Source organism: Sciurus carolinensis, chromosome 6 (genome assembly GCF_902686445.1).
Source record: "Sciurus carolinensis chromosome 6, mSciCar1.2, whole genome shotgun sequence".
NCBI classification, from domain to species: Eukaryota; Metazoa; Chordata; class Mammalia; order Rodentia; family Sciuridae; genus Sciurus; species Sciurus carolinensis.
The window spans coordinates 125889119-125912197 of NC_062218.1; the positions used below are offsets into that span (position 1 = coordinate 125889119).

Genomic DNA, 23079 nt, shown 5'->3' on the forward strand with positions numbered 1-23079 from the left:
TGTCCGGAGGAAGAGGTGTGTGGCGAGTCTCTGGGACTCAGAGCTATTGTACAGGGCTCCAGGTGGCGGCTCAGAGGAGGGGTCGCATAGCCAGGCAATTAGGTGCAGAGCAGGGTCCCAGGACCTAGGTGGCTTCTTGGTGGAAGAGCCACATAGAGACAAGCTGAGGGGTGGAGCGAAGGTTCCAGGACTGTGGGCAGATTCTCTGAGGAGAGGCAGCCTAAGGAGACTCGTCTGCAAAGGGTGAGGCTCCCAAGCCCAGGAGGTAGGTCCGGGCCCCTGGGAACATTGCAGAGGAAGGCAGCCCAGCCCAGGCGGTAGTTATAGATTGAGGGGAACCTCTAGGAGGGGAACTGACCAGCAAGACCACCCCACAAGGTGAGTCTTCCCTGCCGGGTGAGGTTTTCCCACAAGGATAGTGAAACCAGAGACACAGGCACAAACAGGCCTTGCCTCAGCCCGCAGCCTAGTTCCCCTTTGGATGACCATTGGTCAACAAGTAGAGGCACTTCTGCCCACTAGCAGGGAATATACCCCACCTGAAGACCACCACCCCTAGAGAGGCAGCTTCCTTGTGGAGCACTGCATTATCAACTTCCTCCAAGACTTCAGGCTACTGAAGAATAAGAGGGGATATACTAGCAATCTTCAGGGACATTATAAGTCAATAGAGGAAATCTGCAATATCTTGAAGATCCACTGATTCCTGAACAATATGAGAAAACAAGGGAAGAAAATGCCCCAAACAAATCTAGATGTTACATCAATAAAATCCAATGACAGCATGGCAGAAGAAATGACAGAAAGGGAGTTCAGAATGTACATAATTAAAATGATCATGGAAGCAAACGATGAGATAAAAGAGCAAATGCAGGCATTGAATGATGAGATGAAAGAGCAAATGCAAGCATTGAATGATCGCACCAATCAACAGTTAAAAGAGCAAATACAGGAAGCAAAAGATCATTTCAATAAAGAGTTAGAGATATTGAAAATAAAACCAAACAGAAATCCTTGAAATGAAGGAAACAAAAAACCAAATTAAGAACTCCATAGAAAGCATAACCAATAGGATAGAACACTTGGAAGACAGAACCTTAGATATTGAAGACAAAATATTTAACCTTGAAAAAAAGTTGAACAAACAGAGAAGATGGTAAGAAATCATGAACAGAATCTACAAGAACTATGGGATATCATGAAAAGGCCAAATTTAAGAATTATTGGGATTGAGGAAGGCTTAGAGAAACAAACCAAAGGAATGAACAATCTATTCAATGAAATAATATCAGAAAATTTCCCAAGTCTGAAGAATGAAATGGAAAATCAAGTTCAAGAGACTTATAGGACTCCAAATACACAAAATGACAACAGACCCACACCAAGGCACATTATAATGAAAACACCTAACATACAAAATAAAGACAGAATTTTAAAGGCTGTGAGAGAAAAGAACCAAATTACATTCAGGGGGAAACCAATACGGATATCAGTAGATTTTTCAATCCAGACCCTAAAAGCTAGAAGGGCCTGGAACAACATTTTTCAAGCTCTGAAAGAAAATGGATGCCAACCAAGAATCTTATACCCAGCAAAACTTACCTTCAAATTTGATAATGAAATAAAATCATTCCATGATAAACAAAAGCTAAAAAAATTTACAAAAAGAAACCCAGCATTACAGAACATTCTCAGCAAAATATTCCATGAAGAAGAGATAAAAAACAAAGAAGCAAATCAGCAAAGGGAGGAATTATCCTAAAGGAACTGTCAAATAAAGGAGGAACCAAGTTCTGTCAAAAAATAAATAAATAAATAAATTTTAAAAGATGAACCAAATGACTGGGAAGACCAATCATATCTCAATAATAACCCTGAATGTTAATGGCCTGAATTCATCAATCAAAAGACATAGACTGGCTATAGGATTAAAAAGAAAGATCCAACAATATGTTGCCTGCAAGAGACTCACCTCATAGAAAGAGATACCCATAGACTAAAGGTGAAAGGATGGGGAAAAACATACCATGCACATGGACTCAGCAAAAAAGCTGGAGTATCCATCCTCATTTCAGATAATGTGGACTTCAAGCCAAAGTTAGTCAGAAGGGATAAAGAAGGACATTTCATAATGCTTAAGGGAAGCATAAATCAGCAAGATATAACAATCATAAACATCTATGCACCAAACAGTAGCTCATCCATGTATGTCAAACAAATTCTTCTCAATTTTAGAAACCAAATAGACCATAACACAATAATACTAGGTGATTTTAACATGCCTCTCTCACCACTGGACAGATCTTCCAAACAAAAATTGAACAAAGAAACCATAGATCTCAATAACACAATCAATAATTTAGACTTAACAGACACTTAAAGAATATAACATCCAACCAAGAGCGAATACACTTTCTTCTCAGCACCACATGGATCCTTCTCTAAAATAGACCATATATTATGCCACAAAGCTAATGTTAGCAAATACAAGAAGATAGAGACACTACCTTGTATTCTATCAGATCATAATGGGTTGAAGTTAGAAATAAATGAAAGAGTAAAAAACAGAAACTACTCCAACACCTGGAGATTAAACAATATGCTATTATATGATGAATGGATAACAGAAGATATGAGGAAGGAAATTTAAAACTTCTTAGAGGTAAACGAGAACAAAGAAACATCATATCAAAATCTCTGGGACACTATGAAAGCAGTACTTAGAGGAAAATTTATTTCATGGAGCACATTTAATAAAAGAAGTAAAACTCAACAAATAAACGACCTAACACTAGAGCTCAATGCCCTAGAAAAAGAAGAACAGACCAGCACCAAAAGTAGTAGAAGACAGGAAATAGTTAAACTGAGAGCTGAAATCAACGAAATTGAAACAAAAGAAACAATACAAAAAGTTGACAAAATAAATAGTTGGTTCTTCGAAAAAATAAACAAAATTGATAAACCTTTAGCCACACTAACAAAGAGAAGAAGAGAGAAAACCCAAATCACTAAAATTCGGAATGAACAAGGAAATATCACAACAGACATGACTGAAATACAAAACATAATTAGAAGCTATTTTGAAAAACTATATTCTGACAAAATAGAAAATTTCGAAGACATCAACAGGTTTCTAGAGACATATGAATTGCCTAAACTGAACGGGGAGGACATACACAATTTAAACAGACCAATTTCAAGTAATGAATAGAAGTCATCAAAAGTCTTCCAACAAAGAAAAGTCCAGGACCAGATGGGTTCTCAGCCGAGTTCTACAAAACCTTTAAAGAAGAGCTCATTCCAATACTTCTCAAAGTATGCCATACAATAGAAGAGGAGGAAACCCTCCCAAACTCATTCTATGAAGCCAATATTACCCTGATACCTAAACCAGACAGAGACACATCGAGGAAAGAAAATTTCAGACCAATATCCTTCATGAGCATTGACGCAAAAATTCTAAGCAAAATTTTAGCAAATCGCATACAAAAACATATTAAAAAGATAGTGCACCATGATCAAGTGGGTTTCATCCCAGGGATGCAAGGTTGGGTCAACATCAGGAAATCAATAAATGTAATTCACCATATCAATAGACTGAAAGTCAAGAATCACATGATTATTTCGATAGATGCAGAAAAAGCATTTGATAAAATACAGCATCCCTTCATGCTCAAAGCACCAGAAAAAATAGGGATAGTGGGAACATTCCTTAACATTGTAAAGGCCATCTACACTAAGCCCATGGCTAATATCATTCTAAATGGTGAAAAACTGAAAGCATTCCCCCTAAAAACTGGAACAAGGCAGGGATGCCTTCTTTCACCACTCCTATTTAATATCGTCCTTGAAACTCTAGCCAAAGCAATTAGACAGACCAAAGAAATTAAAGGGATACGAATAGGAAAAGAAGAACTCAAACTATCCCTATTTGCTGATGATATGATTATATACTTAGAGGAACCAGGAAATTCCACCAGAAAACTTTTAGATCTCATAAGTGAATTCAGTAAAGTAGCGGGATATAAGATCAATGCACATAAATCTAATGCATTTTTATACATAAGTGATGAATCTTCAGAAAGAGAAATTAGGAAAACTACCCCACTCACAATAGCATCGAAAAAAATAAAATACTTGGGAATCAATCTCACAAAAGAGGTGAAAGACCTCTACAATGAGAACTACAGAACACTAAAGAAAGAAATTCAAGAAAACCTTAGAAGATGGAAAGATCTCCCATGATCTTGGATAGGAAGAATTAATATTGTCAAAATGGCCATACTACAAAAAGTGCTATACAGATTAAATGCAATTCCAATTAAAATCCCAATGATGTACCTTAAAGAAATAGAGCAAGCAATCATGAAATTCATCTGGAAGAATAAAAAACACAGAATAGCTAAAGCAATCCTTGGCAGAAAGAGTGAAACAGGGGGTATCGCAATACCAGATCTTCAACTCTACTACAAAGCAATAGTAACAAAAACGGCATGGTATTGGTACCAAAATAGAAAGGTAGATCAATGGTACAGAATAGAGGACATGGACACAAACCCAAATAAATACAATTTTCTCATACTAGACAAAGGGGCCAAAAATATGCAATGGAGAAAAGATAGCTTCTTCAACAAATGGTGCTTGGGAGAATTGGAAATCCATATGCAACAGAATGAAACTAAACCCATATCTCTCACCATGCACGAAACTAAACTCAAAATGGATTAAGGACCTTGGAATCAGACCAGAGACCCTGCAGATTATAGAAGAAAAAGTAGGTCCAGATCTTCAACATGTCAGCTTAGGACCAGAGTTCCTCAACAGGACTCCCATAGCACAAGAAATAAAAGCAAGAATCAATAACTGGGATAGTTTCAAACTAAAAAGCTTTCTCTCAGCAAAGGAAATTATCAGTAATGCGAAGAAAGAGCCTGCAGAGTGGGAGAAAATCTTTGCCAATCATACTTCAGATAGAGCACTAATCTCCAGAATCTATACAGAACTCAAAAAACTCTACACCAAGAATGCAAATAATCCAATCGACAAATGGGCTAAGGAAATGAATAGACACTTCACAGAAGAAGATCTACAAGCAATCAACAAACATATGGAAAAATGTTCAACATCTCTAGTAATAAGAGAAATGCAAATCAAAACCACCCTAAGATTCCTTCTCACCCCAATCAGAATGGCGATTATCAAGAATACAAGCAACAACAGGTGTTGGCAAGGATGTGGGGAGAAAGGTACACTCATACATTGCTGGTGGGGCTGCAAATTAGTGCAGCCACTCTGGAAAGCAGTGTGGAGACTCCTTAGAAAACTTGGAATGGAACCACCATTTGACCCAGCTATCCCACTCCTTGGCCTATACCCAAAGGACTTAAAATCAGCATACTACAGAGATACAGCCACATCAATGTTCATAGCTGCTCAGTTCACAATAGCCAGATTGTGGAACCAACCTAGATGCCCTTCAGTTGATGAATGGATAAAGAACACTGTGGCATATTTATACAATGGAATATTACTCCGCAATGAAGAATGATAAAATTATGGCATTTGTAGGCAAATGAAATTGGAGAATATCATGCTAAGTGAGATAAGCCAATCTCAAAAACTAAAGGATGAATGATCTCGCTGATAAGCGGATTAGGATATAATGGGGGGTGGAGGGGTTAGCATTAGGTTTAGGGTTAGGTTTAGGGTTAGGGATAAGGGAGTGGTAAGAATGAAGGAAAGAAGGACTGTATAGAGGGAAAAGAGGGGTGGGAGGGGTGGGGGGAAGGGGGAAAAATAATGAATCAAACATCATTGCCCTATGTAAACGTATGATTACACAAATGGTATGCCTTCACTCCATGTACAAATAGAGAAACAACATGTATCCATTTGTATAAAATAATAATAATAAAAAAAATCCCAGAATAGCTAAAGCAATCCTTGGCAGAAAGAGTGAAGCAGGGGGTATCGCAATACCAGATCTTCAACTCTACTACAAAGCAATAGTAACAAAAACGGCATGGTATTGGTACCAAAATAGAAAGGTGGATCAATGGTACAGAATAGAGGACACGGACACAAACCCAAATAAATACAATTTTCTCATACTAGACAAAGGGGCCAAAAATATGCAATGGAAGAAAAGATAGCTTCTTCAACAAATGGTGCTTGGGAGAATTGGAAATCCATATGCAACAGAATGAAAACTAAACCCATATCTCTACCATGCACGAAACTAAACTCAAAATGGATTAAGGACCTCGGAATCAGACCAGAGACCCTGCAGATTATAGTAGAAAAAGTAGGTCCAGATCTTCAACATGTCGGCTTAGGACCGGACTTCCTCACCAGGACTCCATAGCACAAGAAATAAAAGCAAGAATCAATAACTGGGACTAGTTTCAAACTAAAAAGCTTTCTCTCAGCAAAGGAAATTATCAGTAATGCGAAGAAAGAGCCTGCCAGAGTGGGAGAAAATCTTTGCCAATCATACTTCAGATAGAGCGCTAATTTCCAGAATCTAATAAAGAACTCAAAAAACTCTACACCAAGAATGCAAATAATCCAATCGACAAATGGGCTAAGGAAATGAATAGACACTTCACAGAAGAAGATCTACAAGCAATCAACAAACCTATGGGAAAAATGTTCAACATCTCTAGTAATAAGAGAATGCAAATCAAAACACCCTAAGATTCCATCTCACCCCAATCAGAATGGCGATTATCAAGAATACAAGCAACAACAGGTGTTGGCAAGGATGTGGGGAGAAGGTACACTCATACATTGCTGGTGGGGCTGCAAATTAGTGCAGCCACTCTGGAAAGCAGTGTGGAGACTCCTTAGAAAACTTGGAATGGAACCACCATTTGACCCAGCTATCCCACTCCTTGGCCTATACCCAAAGGACTTAAAATCAGCATACTACAGAGATACAGCCACATCAATGTTCATAGCTGCTCAGTTCACAATAGCCAGATTGTGGAACCAACCTAGATGTCCTTCAATTGATGAATGGATAAAGAAACTGTGGTATATATACAATGGAATATTACTCAGCCATAAAGAATGATAAAATTATGGCATTTGCAGGCAAATAGATGAAACTGGAGAATATCATGCTAAGTGAGATAAGCCAATCTCAAAAAACCAAAGGATGAATGATATTGCTAATAAGTGGATGATGACACATAATGGGGGGTGGGAGGGGTTAGTGTTAGGGTTGGAGTTAGGGTTAGGGAGGGGGACAAGAATGGAGGAAGGAAGGACTGTATAGAGGGAAAGAGGGGTGGGAAGGGTGGGGGGGAGGGAAAAAATAACAGAATGAATCAAACAACATTACCCTATGTAAATTTATGATTACACAAATGGTATGCCTTTACGCCATGTACAAACAGAGAAACATGTATCCCATTTGTTTACAATAAAAAATAAATAAATAAATAATTATCATTTCTGTGTTGATGGACCACCAAATACACAAACTTGGGTCCCTTCACTTTCAATACTTATTTCAAAGGAACTTGAAGTCTTTCATTATTGTATACTTTCCTATAATACAACTTCATTCAAGATAGTCTTAGGAGATATTTTACTATAATAGAAGCTCCATGAGGGGAGAAATTTGTTCACTGCAACAGATCTGGAGTATAACTAACACATCAAACACCTAATTATTGAAGAAATGAATAACTGCATGTTAGGGATCTACTACATTTGAGTGCCAACAGTGTATTAGACACTATTAAACAACACTAAATACTTCTACTTGTGCACTATAGTTTTCCAAACACTCTCATTTGATTCTTCCAATGATCCTGTGAGACAGATCAGGAAGATAGTATTTTCACTTTTCACATATGAAAATCAGAGGTCAGAAAGACCTCTTTTCACATCTCATGTTGAAGTTTGTCCTCAAATACATGTATTATAACTCAAGTCCAGAGCTTGCTCTTGATGTAACATGGTACCTCTTACAACAAGGTCAGTGCAATCACTAAACATCTCCATTTTTAGTATTCTACTCATCTCATTGCACAAGACAAATAATGGTGAATACTTCAGATTGATGCCATGTGAACTCTAAAATATATCCCAAGATAGCTTTGATTTTATCGATATTTCAGTATAATCACGGTCCATTTGAATTAACAGTGCCAGATTCATCTGCTAAACATATAGATTCTTGAGTCCTATTACAAGACTACTTATCTACAAATCAGACCCTGTGTGGGGCCAAGAAATCTTTTTAACAGGTACTCCATCTATAGCTGTTAAGCAAGATCCCCTAAATTTAATTATCATTTATTGGCTTTTCTTAAAAATACTATGTTGCACATGGTAAAACTTACAAAAAAATCTTGCAAGGTAGCTATTATGGACTACACATTCCCTAAAATACTTTGTTCTTTACGAAGTCTTCACTACAGTTTTAACTTTTTACAAATTCTATTGATTCTTAAAGATACTCAAACGCAACTCTCAATTCTATTCATTCTCAAAGATGCTCAAACACAAACAAAACCATGACGTTTTCAATGACTGCCCTGCTCTTACATGTCTTAACACTTGGTTTACATCAATTTAATGGTGCCACACTATACCAAATAAAAATTATCCACGAGAACATAAGCTCCTCATGGGCAGCAAGAATTGTACCACATATATCTTAGTATGCCACTGTAAATGAAATTAAATACTTATTATCAATAAAGGACAATGCACTGCTCCCAGTAAATTAGTAGAAACAAATACTAAATTTCCCTGGGAGATTAAGGACTGCTGGAAACAAGTGTCTAAGTAACTACTTTCTACAAAAATACATGAGAAGTATTTGGGAAACAGCAGGTGCTCCATGTTTTCTGAATGGAAAAATACTAATATTCAAGTGCAAGGTACTTAAATGTTACTTCTGAATATTTTATTGATATTAAAAGATCAATAATAAACACATCTTTAAATTTCTGCCATGGGGCAGGTACTGATATGAAACTACCACCTTCTGTATCAATTTAGGATTCTTCAAGTTATCTTAAATTCTGTAATATCTCAGGGAATACAATTGATCATTGTTATCTGAGTCCTATTAGATGATATCAGAAATGACAAGATCTGAATAATTCAATGGAATTTCATTTAATAAGTATATTTAAGTTCATGTCTTCCCAAAACAGCATTTTAATTACATTCAAATTGTATTCACTTTAAATATCAATACCCATCACATATATATAGAGATAAACATTAGGAAATAGAATATTAAAACAAGCTTTATTTTTTAGAAGTCCTTCCAAATTTAGAACACTATGAACAACTAAGTAAATACCTTAAAAAGTATACATCATCAGGAAAATACAATAAATAAATGTAATGTACATACACAATGGAACATAATTCACATAAGCTCAATTTACAGGTATGTCTCCAAGTACAAACAAAAAAAAAAATAAGAAACAAACAACAACCTAAGAACTACTAATACAGGCAAAAATTACAGCTGATATGCTAATTACACCAATATGCAATGTTTTCCCAGAGAAAGTAGAAGGGTTCTCAAGATTTTATGTTGACCCATGATTTTTCACCTCTTTGTTCTCAAATACAGAACCAGAGAACTTAGTTTTCTTTTTGCCTTTATATCTTTTTATAACAATGACTCAAATGAAAAGTACTATCAAATATGTTGTGTTACAGAGTTGAGTGTCCAAGACATTTCATTATTTTTTCCTGTACCTCTATTCTCATTTCAAAAAACCTCTAAGGAAACTTCACAAATACTTGTGGTAGAAACATCAAACTAAATAACTCTGAGATAGAAAGAAACATGAGACTTGGCATTAGTACATGTTTGCAAAAATTCTAAAAATCCCCCACTTATCAACCATAAATGCAAAAAAGGAGAAACTGAAACATAAATGGAAGAAAGCATTTGAATTATAGTCCTTGTGAGCTTTAGTTTCAAAGACATAGAGCAGCCAAACTATCAGTAACTGCTGAGCACATTTTAAAATGTGCATAAATTAGTTTGAATTTTTAACTTGTATAAATCAAGTTTCTGTAACCAAAACAAAGTGGTTATCATTTCTGAGCTCACAAAAAAGGTACGTGAAGGTTGTTATATGAGAGAAACGAAAAAAGGGTATAGTGCACATCAAGAGTAAGAGAGGCACATACAGGAAAGAAACAACACAATCTGATCTGATCAAAAGCAGGATGGAATTCTGCCTTCCTTCACAAATAACTGCATTCATAGTCACAGAAAAAGAATATCCCTCCCTTTTTTCTTAATGCATCTGGGGTTAAAAATGGCAGAATAAATAGCCCTTAATTAACACACACTATTTTGAGAATTTTGTTGTTTTCATTTTCTTGTTTTCTAATGATAAATATTAAGAGTTGGCTCCTCTAAAATGGTGCTCTCATGTACTGATATATTCAGGCTCTTCCTGCATTAAAAAGTCATTAGTAAGAGTTGTAATTAAGTGTTTTAAAGAAATGTTTAACTTCAAATTAAGTTTTTAAAAAATAATTTCTGTTGTGCCAAATAGCTGAAACTACTACTATTTTATTCATTATAAACATATCATTAACATTACATAATCATTCCCATGGTCACTACAAAAACTGATCCTTTGAGAAAAAGATCCTTTTCTCTTATAAATAAAGATGGTATTCTGAAGCAATACTCTAAACCAAAAAAACTCATTCATGACACACACCCTTATCTCAGTTTTTGAAAGTCAGTGCATTCAGTGGTTATAATGAATAGGATGTTCACATACAGCTAAGAATCCTGGAAGAATAAAAAGAAAAAAAGATAAGTAGTCTGAAAGTCATCCTAGTGGTAACAAATATTGCCAATACTCGAAGTTAAGCATGGTATAAACCTGACGGTCAATCAGTTGTGGTTTTCTCTCCCAATGGAAGGCGCTCCCATAGCTGGAGCAACTGTTCACCAACTTGAGGTTCCAGTTCCTAAGTAAATGAAAAGTCAAAATAAATATAAAAAGAACTGGAATGAAAATATTTTTTAGTCACAAAATTTACACTGATAAGAATGTTTAAAAAAATCACTCTAAATTTCATTTTTCTACCAGGACATGTTAAAATCCTGTGGAACACACTACTTTAATTCTTTGCTTTAAGACAAATTAAGTTATAGTTATCTGAAAATACTTCAACTTTCGTGACAGAATGGCCAGATTTTCATGGAGTCTTTCTAGAATTCTGTCTATCTAGAAATATGGCTTTTGTTTTGTTTTTAGAACAGATTTAGCAAACACACTCAACTTTAACTTCCAAAGGTTTACTGTGAAATCTAGTATAATCAGATGTTCTCAAGTCTTTTCAAGAAATTTTCTTATCTTAGAATTACTTAAATTTATTTCAAAATCATTATTATAAAATAAAAATGAAAATATTATGGAAGTGAAAAGAATGTCACTTTATGGTCCTCCAACTGCATGAGAAATTTTTGGGGGGCGCTGGAGTAGTGGGCATTGAACTCAGTGGCACTTAACTACTGAGTCACATCTCTAGCCCTATTTTTGTATTTTATTTAGAAACGGGTCTCACTGAGTTGCTTGGAGCCTCCCTTTACCTGAGGCTGGCTTTGAACTCATGATTCTCCTGTCTCATCCTCCCAAGCTGCTGGGATTACAGGCATGTGCCACTGAGTCTGCCACCGAGTCTGGCATCATGAGTAATTTTAAAAAGGACCTAACACCTTTCCCATGGTGATGAGAAATGAGACACAAAGCATAAAATTCAACTAATAACTCCTTTTATTTCTAAGAACTAAACTATATAAAGCAGCTAGCACAGTATTTTGGTGCTTACATTAACTCCCATCATTGGAACTAGCTTAAAATGCACATGAGCAGCATCATCAAGGTAAAGCAAAATGTAATAAAAATAAAGGCTACTAGAATATTAAAAGGTTGTTATTCACTTTATATAGTTAGTTAAAACTGTAAAGAAGTTAAATACTGTTGTCACTTGAGACTTAAGTAAAAATGACCCCAGGATTACATTTTTTCTTTTCTTTTTTTTAGTTTTCTCCTTCTAGCAAGTTCTTTTTGTTGTTGTTCTTTTTGGTTACATATGACAGTAGAGTGCACTTTGACATATTATACATATATGGAATATAACTTATTCTAATTAAGATCCCATTCTTGCAGTTATATATGATGTGGAGTTTTACCGGTCGTGTATTCATATGTGAACATAGGAGAGTTATGTCCTATTTGCACTCAGTTTTGATCATTTATTTAGTTAGTAAACTGACATAGAAACCTCCACAAAATGACTTATGAAAGCACTTCCTACAAGCAATTACATAAGAAGACAAAATTTACAAAACTTAAAAAAAAAATGAGCTATAAGACACATTTTCAATCAACTTTTACACCAGCTCTTCAGTGTATCAAAACATTCTCCATTTGCACATGGAATATATAATTTGTATTTGTACATTTTCTAAGCACTAACAGTAAGAGAAAACAAAAAGAAAACATTTAAATGCCAGTGTATACCTGCCCATCTCTGCTTATCTGTACTTTCTTGTTGTCATTCCAAGGATTTAGGAGATGATGTGCAAACTGAAAGGGAAGGCTTTCTTTTCGTATCCCTCCACCTTAAATACTCCTCCTAGTCCAGCTGAGCCCCAGTCCTGGCTCTTCTCCTTCCTATCTCAGAAGACATCCTAGAAAATCCCTGCAGGTAAAACAAGGGGGAAAGGGTGGAGGCAAGGATGAGTTAAAATATGTAAATTCATCTGATGAGACCAAGTTTTTAAAATGTAAGGCAAAAATGTAATATAAAAGTAATGTACACTTAAAATCAACAAAAAGCCTACTTCGTAATTTTTATATAAGAATTTATTGCCAAATTTAAGAGGAAAGACCGATTCTAGCCTAATATGATTTCAAATATTAATAGTTTCTAAATAATATATCAATAATTCTAAGTCCACATTATATAACTAATACAATCAACCTCTAAACTTTTATTCTAAAAATCAAAATGAAAATAAAATTCATTATTTTACAAATTCAGATATACAGTAATTTAAGAAGAGTTAAGAAACATGGTTTCTTAATTGTCAATACTTTCTTGGCCTATTTAATTTAAGCATAACCAAAGGTTGTGTTTCTCATTATTTTAGTCCACCAAGAACTAGTAATCTAAAGTTGTCTTCAGAAGAAAAAAATGTTATCTAGTAATACCCTGATAAAACAAGGCAAAAGTAAAGGGATTCCAGTTCTAGCACCCCCTTGAAGAAATGTAAAATATTCCTAATTCTTAATTAAGAAAAAGGCTTCCTTGCCTTATGATGCAATAAAAAGCCAGAGTTTGTTTTGTTTTTATCTGTGTGGTGTAACCTACAGCCAGAACAAGCTCATTTTACTGTTTCAGGATGGCTCACCTGGAAATGTCCAGATCCTTGAACAGAAAATACCAAGTAAACCATGCTGCTCTCCCAAAAGGCTCGATTTAGCTTCCGCTCATTACTAGGGGTTGTAGACCAGATACCCTTCTGTTGAGAAATTTCAAGGTTTCTCAGATTGCTACTCTTCATTATGAAGTATCGAATAGGCATGTTTGGTCTTGGTGAAGGAGATTTTGAGCCCTATAAGAGAATGCATAAGTTCTTGAAAGGTAAATTGACCTTTCAAAACCAATGGCTCCATTAAATAACATCTTCAAAATCAAATAAACTAGTATTTTACCAAATATTCAACAAAGGCAAATAGTTCTATCATGCCTGAAAACCTACACAAGGCCCAATCAAAATGAAGTTAAAGAGGTCAAAAACAGTACTCATTTCAAAGCATTCAAAATGCCTTATCAAGAAAGTATTCTGGATTATCAACTTTGATTTATATTCCATTTGTATTTCCAGAAAATGCTTTAATGAACTTTCAAATTCTGAAAATAAAAGTAAGATCATTTCAGCTTACTACTTGGAGGCGGTTTCCAGTAAACAAAGGGAAACACAAAAGGTTCCAGTAGTCTTACTAAGTTGCAATGGCAGAGATAAGAGTTTAGAGACCAAGATGGCTAGAATTTGTATGGCAATGTATTAGATGGAAGGGAGTTGTGCAGAAAGAAGCTTCAGAGGAACTGCGTAAGATTTTAGCTAAGTACTAACCATAACATGACTGAGAAAATAATGTGCTAGAGCTAGGAAAGCAGTCAACCAAATAATTTCCACAGCTCACTAATGGCTGAGAATATATCATGTTATCTTCAGCCAGAACAGAGATTCTATAACACATAGGGCACAGATGCACATAAGGGACACAACTTAGTACCAAAACTAAATTAATATCAGAATAAAGACTGCTCTGGACCTACTCTAATACTGTTTACAATCAAACCACAAAAAGATTAAACTGACTGAAATTAAACTGTATAAAAATAAAGTTCAACACTAAGGGAACACAACAAAAATCTACCAGCCAAATAAACTGATACACAGAAAATGGAGAATAAGACCTACAACCAGAAAAAAAAAAAATTCAACAGAAACAGACTTAGATATGGCAGATTTAGGAGACAAGAATGTTAAAGAAGCTATTGTAAATATGTTCACAATGTTCTACAAGGCTGAGGAAATCATGAACATTAATAAAAGGAGAAGATATTTTTAAAGACCCAAAAGGAACTTGTAGAGATAAAAATATAATCTGAATACACACTGTAAAGAATGAACAGTAGGTAAGACATTAAAAGTAAAAATATCAGTGAACATAAGAATATGGCAATAGAAATATCCAAAGTGAATCAAGAGGAGGAAGATGGCTGAAAAAAATTGAGAGTGTTGCTGATCTGTGGAAATACATCAAGTGATCTTACATTTGGATATCCACAGTCCAAGAAAAGAGGGGAAAGAGATGGAAAAAAAAAAAAAGTGTGAAGACTTAATAGGCTTAAATTTTTAAAACTGAAGAAAATTATAAGTAGACAAACTAAAAAAAAGTATAGAGAACAACCAGATCAAGTCATATCAAAAACCACATTGCTGAAAATCAGTGAAAATCCTAAAAGCAGTTGGAGGAAAAAAGACTATATACTAAAAAATAAAATAAAATAAAATGACAATCAACTTTCCATGAGGAACTATGTAAAGTAGATGACAATGGAGTGACTTCCTTACAGTAATGAAAGAAAATTGCTGTTAACCTAGAATTTCTACACAGTACAAATATCTTTCAAAAATAAAAATGAAAAAGACTGATATCAAAACTATACAAAGACAACGCAAAAAAGATACTATAGGACAATATCCCTTCATGAACAAAAATCTCTCATTTAGCAAAATTTTGATTTAACAAAATTAAATCCAGCAATCTAAAAAGATAGCAACTTCATGAATAAGTGAGGTTTCAACATAAGAAAATCAATTAAATCTACCATATTAATAGATAAAAAAGAGAATTTCACTATTATTTCTGATGATTTCAGATACTTCAAGACTTATTCACAATAAAAACTCATAGCAAACTAGATCCAAAAGTCTTGAAATTACATCATATTAAATGATGAAAGACTTAGCCAGGCACAGTGGCACATTCCTATAGTTCCAGCTATTAGGGGGCTAAGGCAGAAGGATTGAGACCAGCCTGGGTAAGACCCTGTCTCTAAACAAAACAAACAAAAAAGCAGATGGTCTGATTATTCATGTAGAAAATCCTGAGAAACTTACATAAAAAGCTAATAGAAAGGCTGGGGTTGTGGGTCAGTGGCAGAACCCTTGCCTAGCACTGGGTTCGATTCTCAGCAACACATATAAATAAATAAAATGTCCATCAACAACTAAAAACAATATTAAAAAAAAGCTAATAGAATAAGTGAGGTAAGTAAAGTCTTAGGATATAAAAATATACAAAAATCAAATATACTATCAAGAAACAACAAATTGAAATTTAAAAAAAATAGTTCAAAATTATTAAATTCTTAGGAATAAATTTAACAAAAATGGTATACTATCTGCAGTCTGATATCTATAAAACACTGAGGGAAAATATATTGACAAATATGTCATGCTTATGAATTAAAGACTAAAACATGTTAACTGATGATTTGTTTCAAAGTAATCTATAGATTCAATGCAATCTCACTTGAAATACTAAAAAAAAAATCTGTAAAAATGGAAGGCTTTCTTGAGTTTATGTAAAAATACAAAGTTCCTAGAATAACCAAAACAATTTTGAAAAAATGAGCAAAGATAGAGACAAAATACTAATCAATATTGATTCACTATAAAATTATATAATCTAGTCAGTGTATACTAGCAAAAGAAGAAAAAAAAATCATGTGAGAAAATATATGTGTATACAAAACACACACATATATATAATCAAAGTGAAACTGAACAAAGTTCAATAAACAGATCACAAATTTATTTTTTTACAAAGGTACCAAAGTAATTCAATAGAAAGGTAACATTTTCAACAAATGGTACTGGAACAATTACAGGCAGAAGTCAAAACATGATCCTTAACCCACCCATACAATAAACAAAAGTTAATTTGAAATAGATTATATACCTAAATCTAAAAGCACCAACATAAAACTTCTAGAAGAAAAAATAGGAAAAATCTTCGTTATCTTGTGTTAGGCCAGAATTTCTTAGGACACAAAAAATGTTAATCATAATAGAAAAAAAGTGATGAAATAGAGTCAAACAAAATAAAAAACATTTGCTCTTTGAAAGACATTGCTAAGAAAATGAAAAAGTCAAAGATCAATAGAAATAAAGTGGCAAAACAGATACAATTAAGACTGATACACTGAATATATAGAAAATTCTTTCAACTCAATAAAAGATAATCAATAAAAAAAAATGAACAAAAATTTGAACAGATACTTCACAAAAGACTATATATAGAATGGCAAATAAGCATGAGAAAAGATGTGAAATATCATTAATCACTGGAGAAATGCAAATTAAAACTACAATGGCCTATCACAATATGCCCCCTATAATGGTCAAAATTACAAAGACTAATAAAGCCAAGTTTTATTGAGAATATGGAGGAAATGGAATTTGACTGCTGAAGAGAATGCAAAATAATACAACCATTTTAGAAAACATGGGGACAGTTTCTTGTAAAGTACACCTTTACTACACAAACCAACAATCCTATTCCTAGATATCTAGTCCAAAATAGAAAACACATTTACATACAGTTGTATTCAAATATTAAACCAGCTTTATTCATAATAGCTTAAAAAAAACAGAAACAATCCAAATAACCATCAACAGGTGAATGAGTAAACAAACTGTGGTATATCCATCTGATGGAATACTACTCAGAAATAAAAGTCACCAATAATATACTTAGCAATATGGATGAATTTCAAAAGCACTGTATTAAATGAAACAAACCAAACACAAAAAGTTACATTCACATGATTCAATTTACAGGAAATTCTAGAAAAGGCAAAGCCAAAGGGACAAAGAACAGTCAGTGGAAAGTTTCTAGGGCCAAGGTTGACGGAAATGTTTTCTGTACATGACTGTGGTGCAGTTACACAATTATATGCATTTGTTGAAATTCACTAACTTGCAGTTTACATGGCAAATTTTTATTATATGTAAATTATACTTTAATTAAAGTATATTAAAAGAAGCCAAAAAATTCAAACCCTAAGAATGCAAATTCACAAAACTGTTCCTTTTCCTTCCCTGTAACAAGTTTTTCAGCAGACACTTTCACCAAACACAAACCCTTACTCAAATACTTACTTAATCTGGTACTCAGGAAAGAAAAAGTAAACATATTCTGAACATATAAAACAATTTCTATTATAAATTTTTTAAATGATACATATTTTTTAAAAGTGATACACAGCTCCTTAGAAACATTTCATACATTCCTAACCCCAACCTGTCCTCTGCATTTTGTTTTTTTCATTTTTATTTTGTGCATTTTAATATAACTACTGAACTGCAGAAATTAACAATGGAATGAAACTTTTCAATTCTAAAAGTACAAACCAAAATTATTTTAAGTTAAAACAATCTTTATTGCTATTTGTTTTAACCAAAAAGTTTCTAAAGAAACAATGAACTGCTGGGTAAGGTGTCCCACACTTGTAATCCCAGTGGCTCGGGAGGCTAAGGCAGGAGGATCTCGAGGTCAAAGCCAGCCTCAGCAAAAGCGAGGCGCTAAGCAACTCAGTGAGACCCTGTCTCTAAATAAAATACAAAATAGGGCTGGGGATGTGGCTCAGTGGTCCAGTGCCCCTGAGTTCAAACCCCAGTAACAAAAACAAAAAACAATGAACTGCCTAGCTACATGCAATTAGTGAAAAGTTCGTTTTAAAATACCCCAACAAGGTAATTAGAACTATTTGGCAAGCAGGAAACTAAAAAACTTACTCAAAGTGTTACCAGTATGCCAGCCTCAATTTTTCAGATTTGACAATTAAAAAAGTAGAAATTTTTATAATTTTTGAAAAATATGTAAGTAACATCAGTGATGCTACAAATCTGTTCCTTACTACATCTACTTTTATATACTTTACCTTCCCTGAAGATGGAGGAGAAGGACTAGCACAAGGACTAGGGTAACTACTGCTGTCTGTAGATTTCACAGAAGATTGATCTGATCGGTCATCAGTGCTTCGTTTAGGATGTAAAATTCCTCTATCTTTGTACTTTTGAGGTGGATGTAATGCTGGAGATGGAGATTTCATCAATACTCTTGAGCAAGGAGAAAGCAAATATCAGTTATATTTAAGTTTGTTATACAAAGCTGATGCTAGTTCAATCAAAAGTCCCAATGACATTATGATGTACAGAATACTATTTTTTAAAGGAATTTAATTGTACTATGTTTAAAAATTAAGAAGTAGCTGAACTGGGCTGGAGGGTACAGCTCAGTGGTAGGGTGCTTACCTAGCAAGCATAAGGCCCTAGGTTAGATTCCCAGCACAGGAAGGAAGGAAGGAAGGAAGGAAGGAAGGAAGGAAGGAAGGAAGGAAGGAAAGAGGAAGGAAGAAGAAAGAGAGAGAAAGAGAGAGAGAGAGAGAGAGAAATGGCTGGACTACATGAGTACGTTTAAAAAATGAGGTAAAAATACATTTATAAAGAACTACAAAAATCAGGATATTAAGTAAAACAGATTTTATAAGTATACTAAAAATTACAGTGTGGTAAGTAGAAAGAATGCTGGACTAGAATTAGGAGATACAGATTAATAGAACAGTACTAAGTTTACAACAAATGGCATGTGATCCTGAGTAACTTTCTTATCTGTGTTTTATCTGCTAAATTAAAGGATTATTCTAGATTAAACTCTAAGATTCTTCTTATCAAAAATTCTATGAATAAATGCCACAAATGTCATTCTGAAATTTCACATTTTTTTTTAAATACGGGTCTTTGTAGTAAAACCAAACATTAAGTATTTCCTGGTCACAATATAAAGTTCACAGCATCACCTATATAATATTCTTAACAAAACAGTGGATTTAATCAAGCCTTGACAGATAGCTACCTGGTTACATGAAATACATAGAATATAGGAATAAATGGTGCCAAGAGGAAACAAAAAGACAAATCAAGAATATGGGGCATCCCATAGTGCCAGTGACCTTGACCATGTTTCTTCAAAAAAGTCAAGAGAGTACGTGCTCTAGATCACAACGGACTCAAGAAACTTGACAACCTAGTATAATCAATCCCTGGATGAGGATTTAAATAAATCCACAGTTTGAGATAACTGGGGAAATGTTAATTTTGAGGGGGGCGGTAGCTACACTTCGACCATACAGGAAAAAAGTCCCTATTTTTAAGAGACGCATATCTAAATATGGAAGGATAAAATGGCAAGATGTGTGTGATTTACTTTGAAATTTGTAAAACAAAAGAAATAAAGAGAAAGAAAAAAAGCAAATTTGGTGGATGAATCAAACAGGTGAAAATCTTGGTAGCTGGGCTGTGGAGTTCACTGTTTTATCTTTTTTTTCTGCTTTTAATTATGGTTATAATAAATATAGAATGAAAAAGATAGGTCTTCAAAAATTCATAAGCTTTCATAGGCTTGCAATTATAATTACTCTGTCTTCAAAACAAATTAAAGGAGCTTTTCCCTTGATTTGCTTCTCTTAAAATATCTTAGGATTCTTTAACAAATGAAAGAAAATGGTTAAAAACCTAAAAACATTAGCAATAAAGTGCACAATGAATGTACATATGCATCATTAACAAAAAATTGTTAAGAAGTGTAAAAACAACTCTTCAGATATATTTTTCTCCAGTTAATTGAGGTCCAATGAATTACCTTGATACAACCACTAATGAACCTGGTCTAATGAACCTGAAAATTCAGTGACAGGATCTAAATGAGGGTAAAATCTTACTTAAAATGGTGGGGGCTGGGGATGCAGCACAGTGGTAGAGCGCTTACCTAGCATGCTCAAGGCCATAGGTTCAATCCCCAGCTCTGCCAAAAAAAAAAAAATTAAAATGATGTTGTCAATGGAACTAAATGCCTAGTTTTGTGGTTTTCAAGTTGGTCTTGTGCTCTGCGATGAATTCTAGTTTTTCTCTCTCTCATATGTGTCTCCCCCAAAATTTTATTATGGTAGAAACAAAGAGTTCCCACCAACCTTCCATCTAAATATCCATTTAAGAAGATTCTCATATACAGCTGCATTAATATATTAATTAGATTAATTTGTTTATTATAGAAAAAAAGGTGGTTGTCTATCATCAAAGTATTATTTAGAAAATGATATTTTAAGAAATAACAGGTTTAATTTTAGGATGAAACACTGGCAATTCCTATTATTTTAATAGTTTTTGCATCAAGTAAATGAAGCTTCATTAAAAAAAAACTGTTACTTAATCTGTTACCCCCTTATAGTGAAAATTATAACTATAAATATCTTTTCTCTAAGAAGCAATTCCACAAAGATTATAACTTTTCCCTTGAAAATAAATATTCCTTGAGTAAAACAGTGCTTACTAGAGGCAAGGAAGGGGTGGGGGAAGCGCAGTTTAGAGGGAGGTTTGGATAACAGGTACCAGACAGATATTAGTTGTAAGTTCTAGTGTTCTACAGTACAGTAGGGCGATTATGGTTTATAGTAAGTTATTATATATTTTATGAAGACTTAGAAGAAAGGAATTTGGAGGCTCCAAACACAGAAATTATAAGGAGATGCAAGTACTAATTACACTGATTTGATCATTGTATACTATATGCATGTGTTGAAGCACTGCAATCAATACCACAAATAGGTACTATTTAATTTTTAATTAAAAAGAAAAAAATGCTTAGAGAATCAAAACATGAAGTAAATCTTCCTAAGAGTCCTCACTCTATTCCTCGCTAAGCTACACAAACTCCAGACCTTAACTATTAAAACCACCAAACATCTGAAAAATGAAATCTTAACAGGTAAAAGAATGAAAAGTGACAGGCTGCAAATTGCAAAGAAATGAAAAAGGTTGAGGTTAATAGCAATAATACATTAAAATATGGATTTATAAGATAACCAGTTTCTGAAGGGTAACATTATACTTTCTAATTTCATTTATATTCTATATTCCCCTATTTTTATTAAAATGAGCATGCATTATTTTTATAAAGGAAAAAAAGCTTTATTTCTGAAGCTTCTAAGCTTTATTTCTCATTTCTAAAAATGTATGTGTGCCCATATAAATATGCATTTATACATACATGCATTTACACACATAAGGGTCTAACAGGTTTTTATAAGAATAACACTACCACATAACAATTTCTATGGAAATGATTTCCCACATCCTAAACAAGTGCTCAAGAAAACTTCAGAACGGTATTTTCAAGAAGTGGGAGTGTCTAAGTAGAAAATGCACTTTTTGTGTCTGTTTCTCAGTAGGGTCTACAACAAGAGAGAAAAGTTCAGGCTCATACATTCTAAGGTTTCTTGGAAATTTGACTGAATTATTCCTAAACAACTTGGAAATCAGGTTTTTTTGTTTCTCTTTCACTTAAGTCTTAACAGACAAGTCTTTATGCAAACATGCAAAATCTGATCAAAAGGAAGTATTAAAAATTCCACCGGAGTCTTGAAAAGCAGTAAGCACCACATACTTTGTTTCCATTATTTCTAGTTTCAGTTTTTTAACTATGAAATCATAGTCTTACCATAGAGACTTTTTACAAACAATATCAAAACTAGCCTCATAGGTAAGAATGTTGTATTTTTTATCAATTCTAATAGGGTAGAATTTTTTTAACTGATATAAAAGTAACCAAAATTGGATAGCATCAAATGATTCTATAACCAGAAATATTTCTGAGTCATATCCAATGACTCCTTATAAACACTATCATATTACTAAAATGCATTTTTACATTAAGAACTTCTTTTGTGAATGTGGTGCTAGAGATAAAAACCAGAGTCCCATGCACACTAAGCAAGCACTCTACCACTGCATTACCTGATCAACCCAAGAACACTTATTAACAATCATTTAATAAAATCTTCACACCTTATTAACAATCATTTAATAAATTCATCACACCTAATTGTAAAGTACTAGAAAGAACAAAAGAATTTGGCACATGTCTCGTGAACACAATTTTTTTCACATGACAGTAAATACGCACACTTATTTATTATATGGCTCTCCCTATAAAATACAAACTCTGTGAAGGAACAGATCTTATCTGTTTTGTTCTCTGCTATATGCCTTACACCAAGGACAACAGGCATTCAACGTGTCAGTAAAAGAGTAAATTAAGTACTTTTCTGTATGAATGCTAGTCAGCAGTACTGTTACTAGGTAAGGCTTGTGGGAAAGTTGTTCTTTAAATGGCCAGAGTCATTATTCTCACTGCAGAGAACAGGAAAATGTCACTTGACATGTATCAACTAAATACATCATTTTAAAATGTTGCTATCTTTCTAAGAAATCTTAAATTTGTGAATTCCAGAAATAAAATATTGGAGTTTTTCCTGAAAAGAATATCCTTATTAAATAACTCATAAATACCAGTAGCTTAAAATCCCTCATACACCTTAATACTTACAAAAATTATATTTTACAAGTATAAAACTCTTTTTATC

The 23079-nt window shown here is 33.8% G+C and overlaps 1 protein-coding gene across 1 annotated transcript in view; it reads right to left on the reverse strand.

Moving 5' to 3' along the window:
• Window positions 1-8929: 8929 nt before the first annotated feature.
• Ythdc2 (YTH N6-methyladenosine RNA binding protein C2) overlaps window positions 8930-23079 on the reverse strand; it is a 74027-nt gene continuing 59877 nt past the window's right edge. The window contains 6 exon segments of the mRNA XM_047556048.1: window positions 8930-10977; window positions 12537-12631; window positions 12634-12687; window positions 12690-12717; window positions 13430-13633; window positions 18541-18718. Of these exon segments, the coding sequence (XP_047412004.1) occupies window positions 10897-10977; window positions 12537-12631; window positions 12634-12687; window positions 12690-12717; window positions 13430-13633; window positions 18541-18718 (640 nt within the window). The 3' untranslated portion in view covers window positions 8930-10896.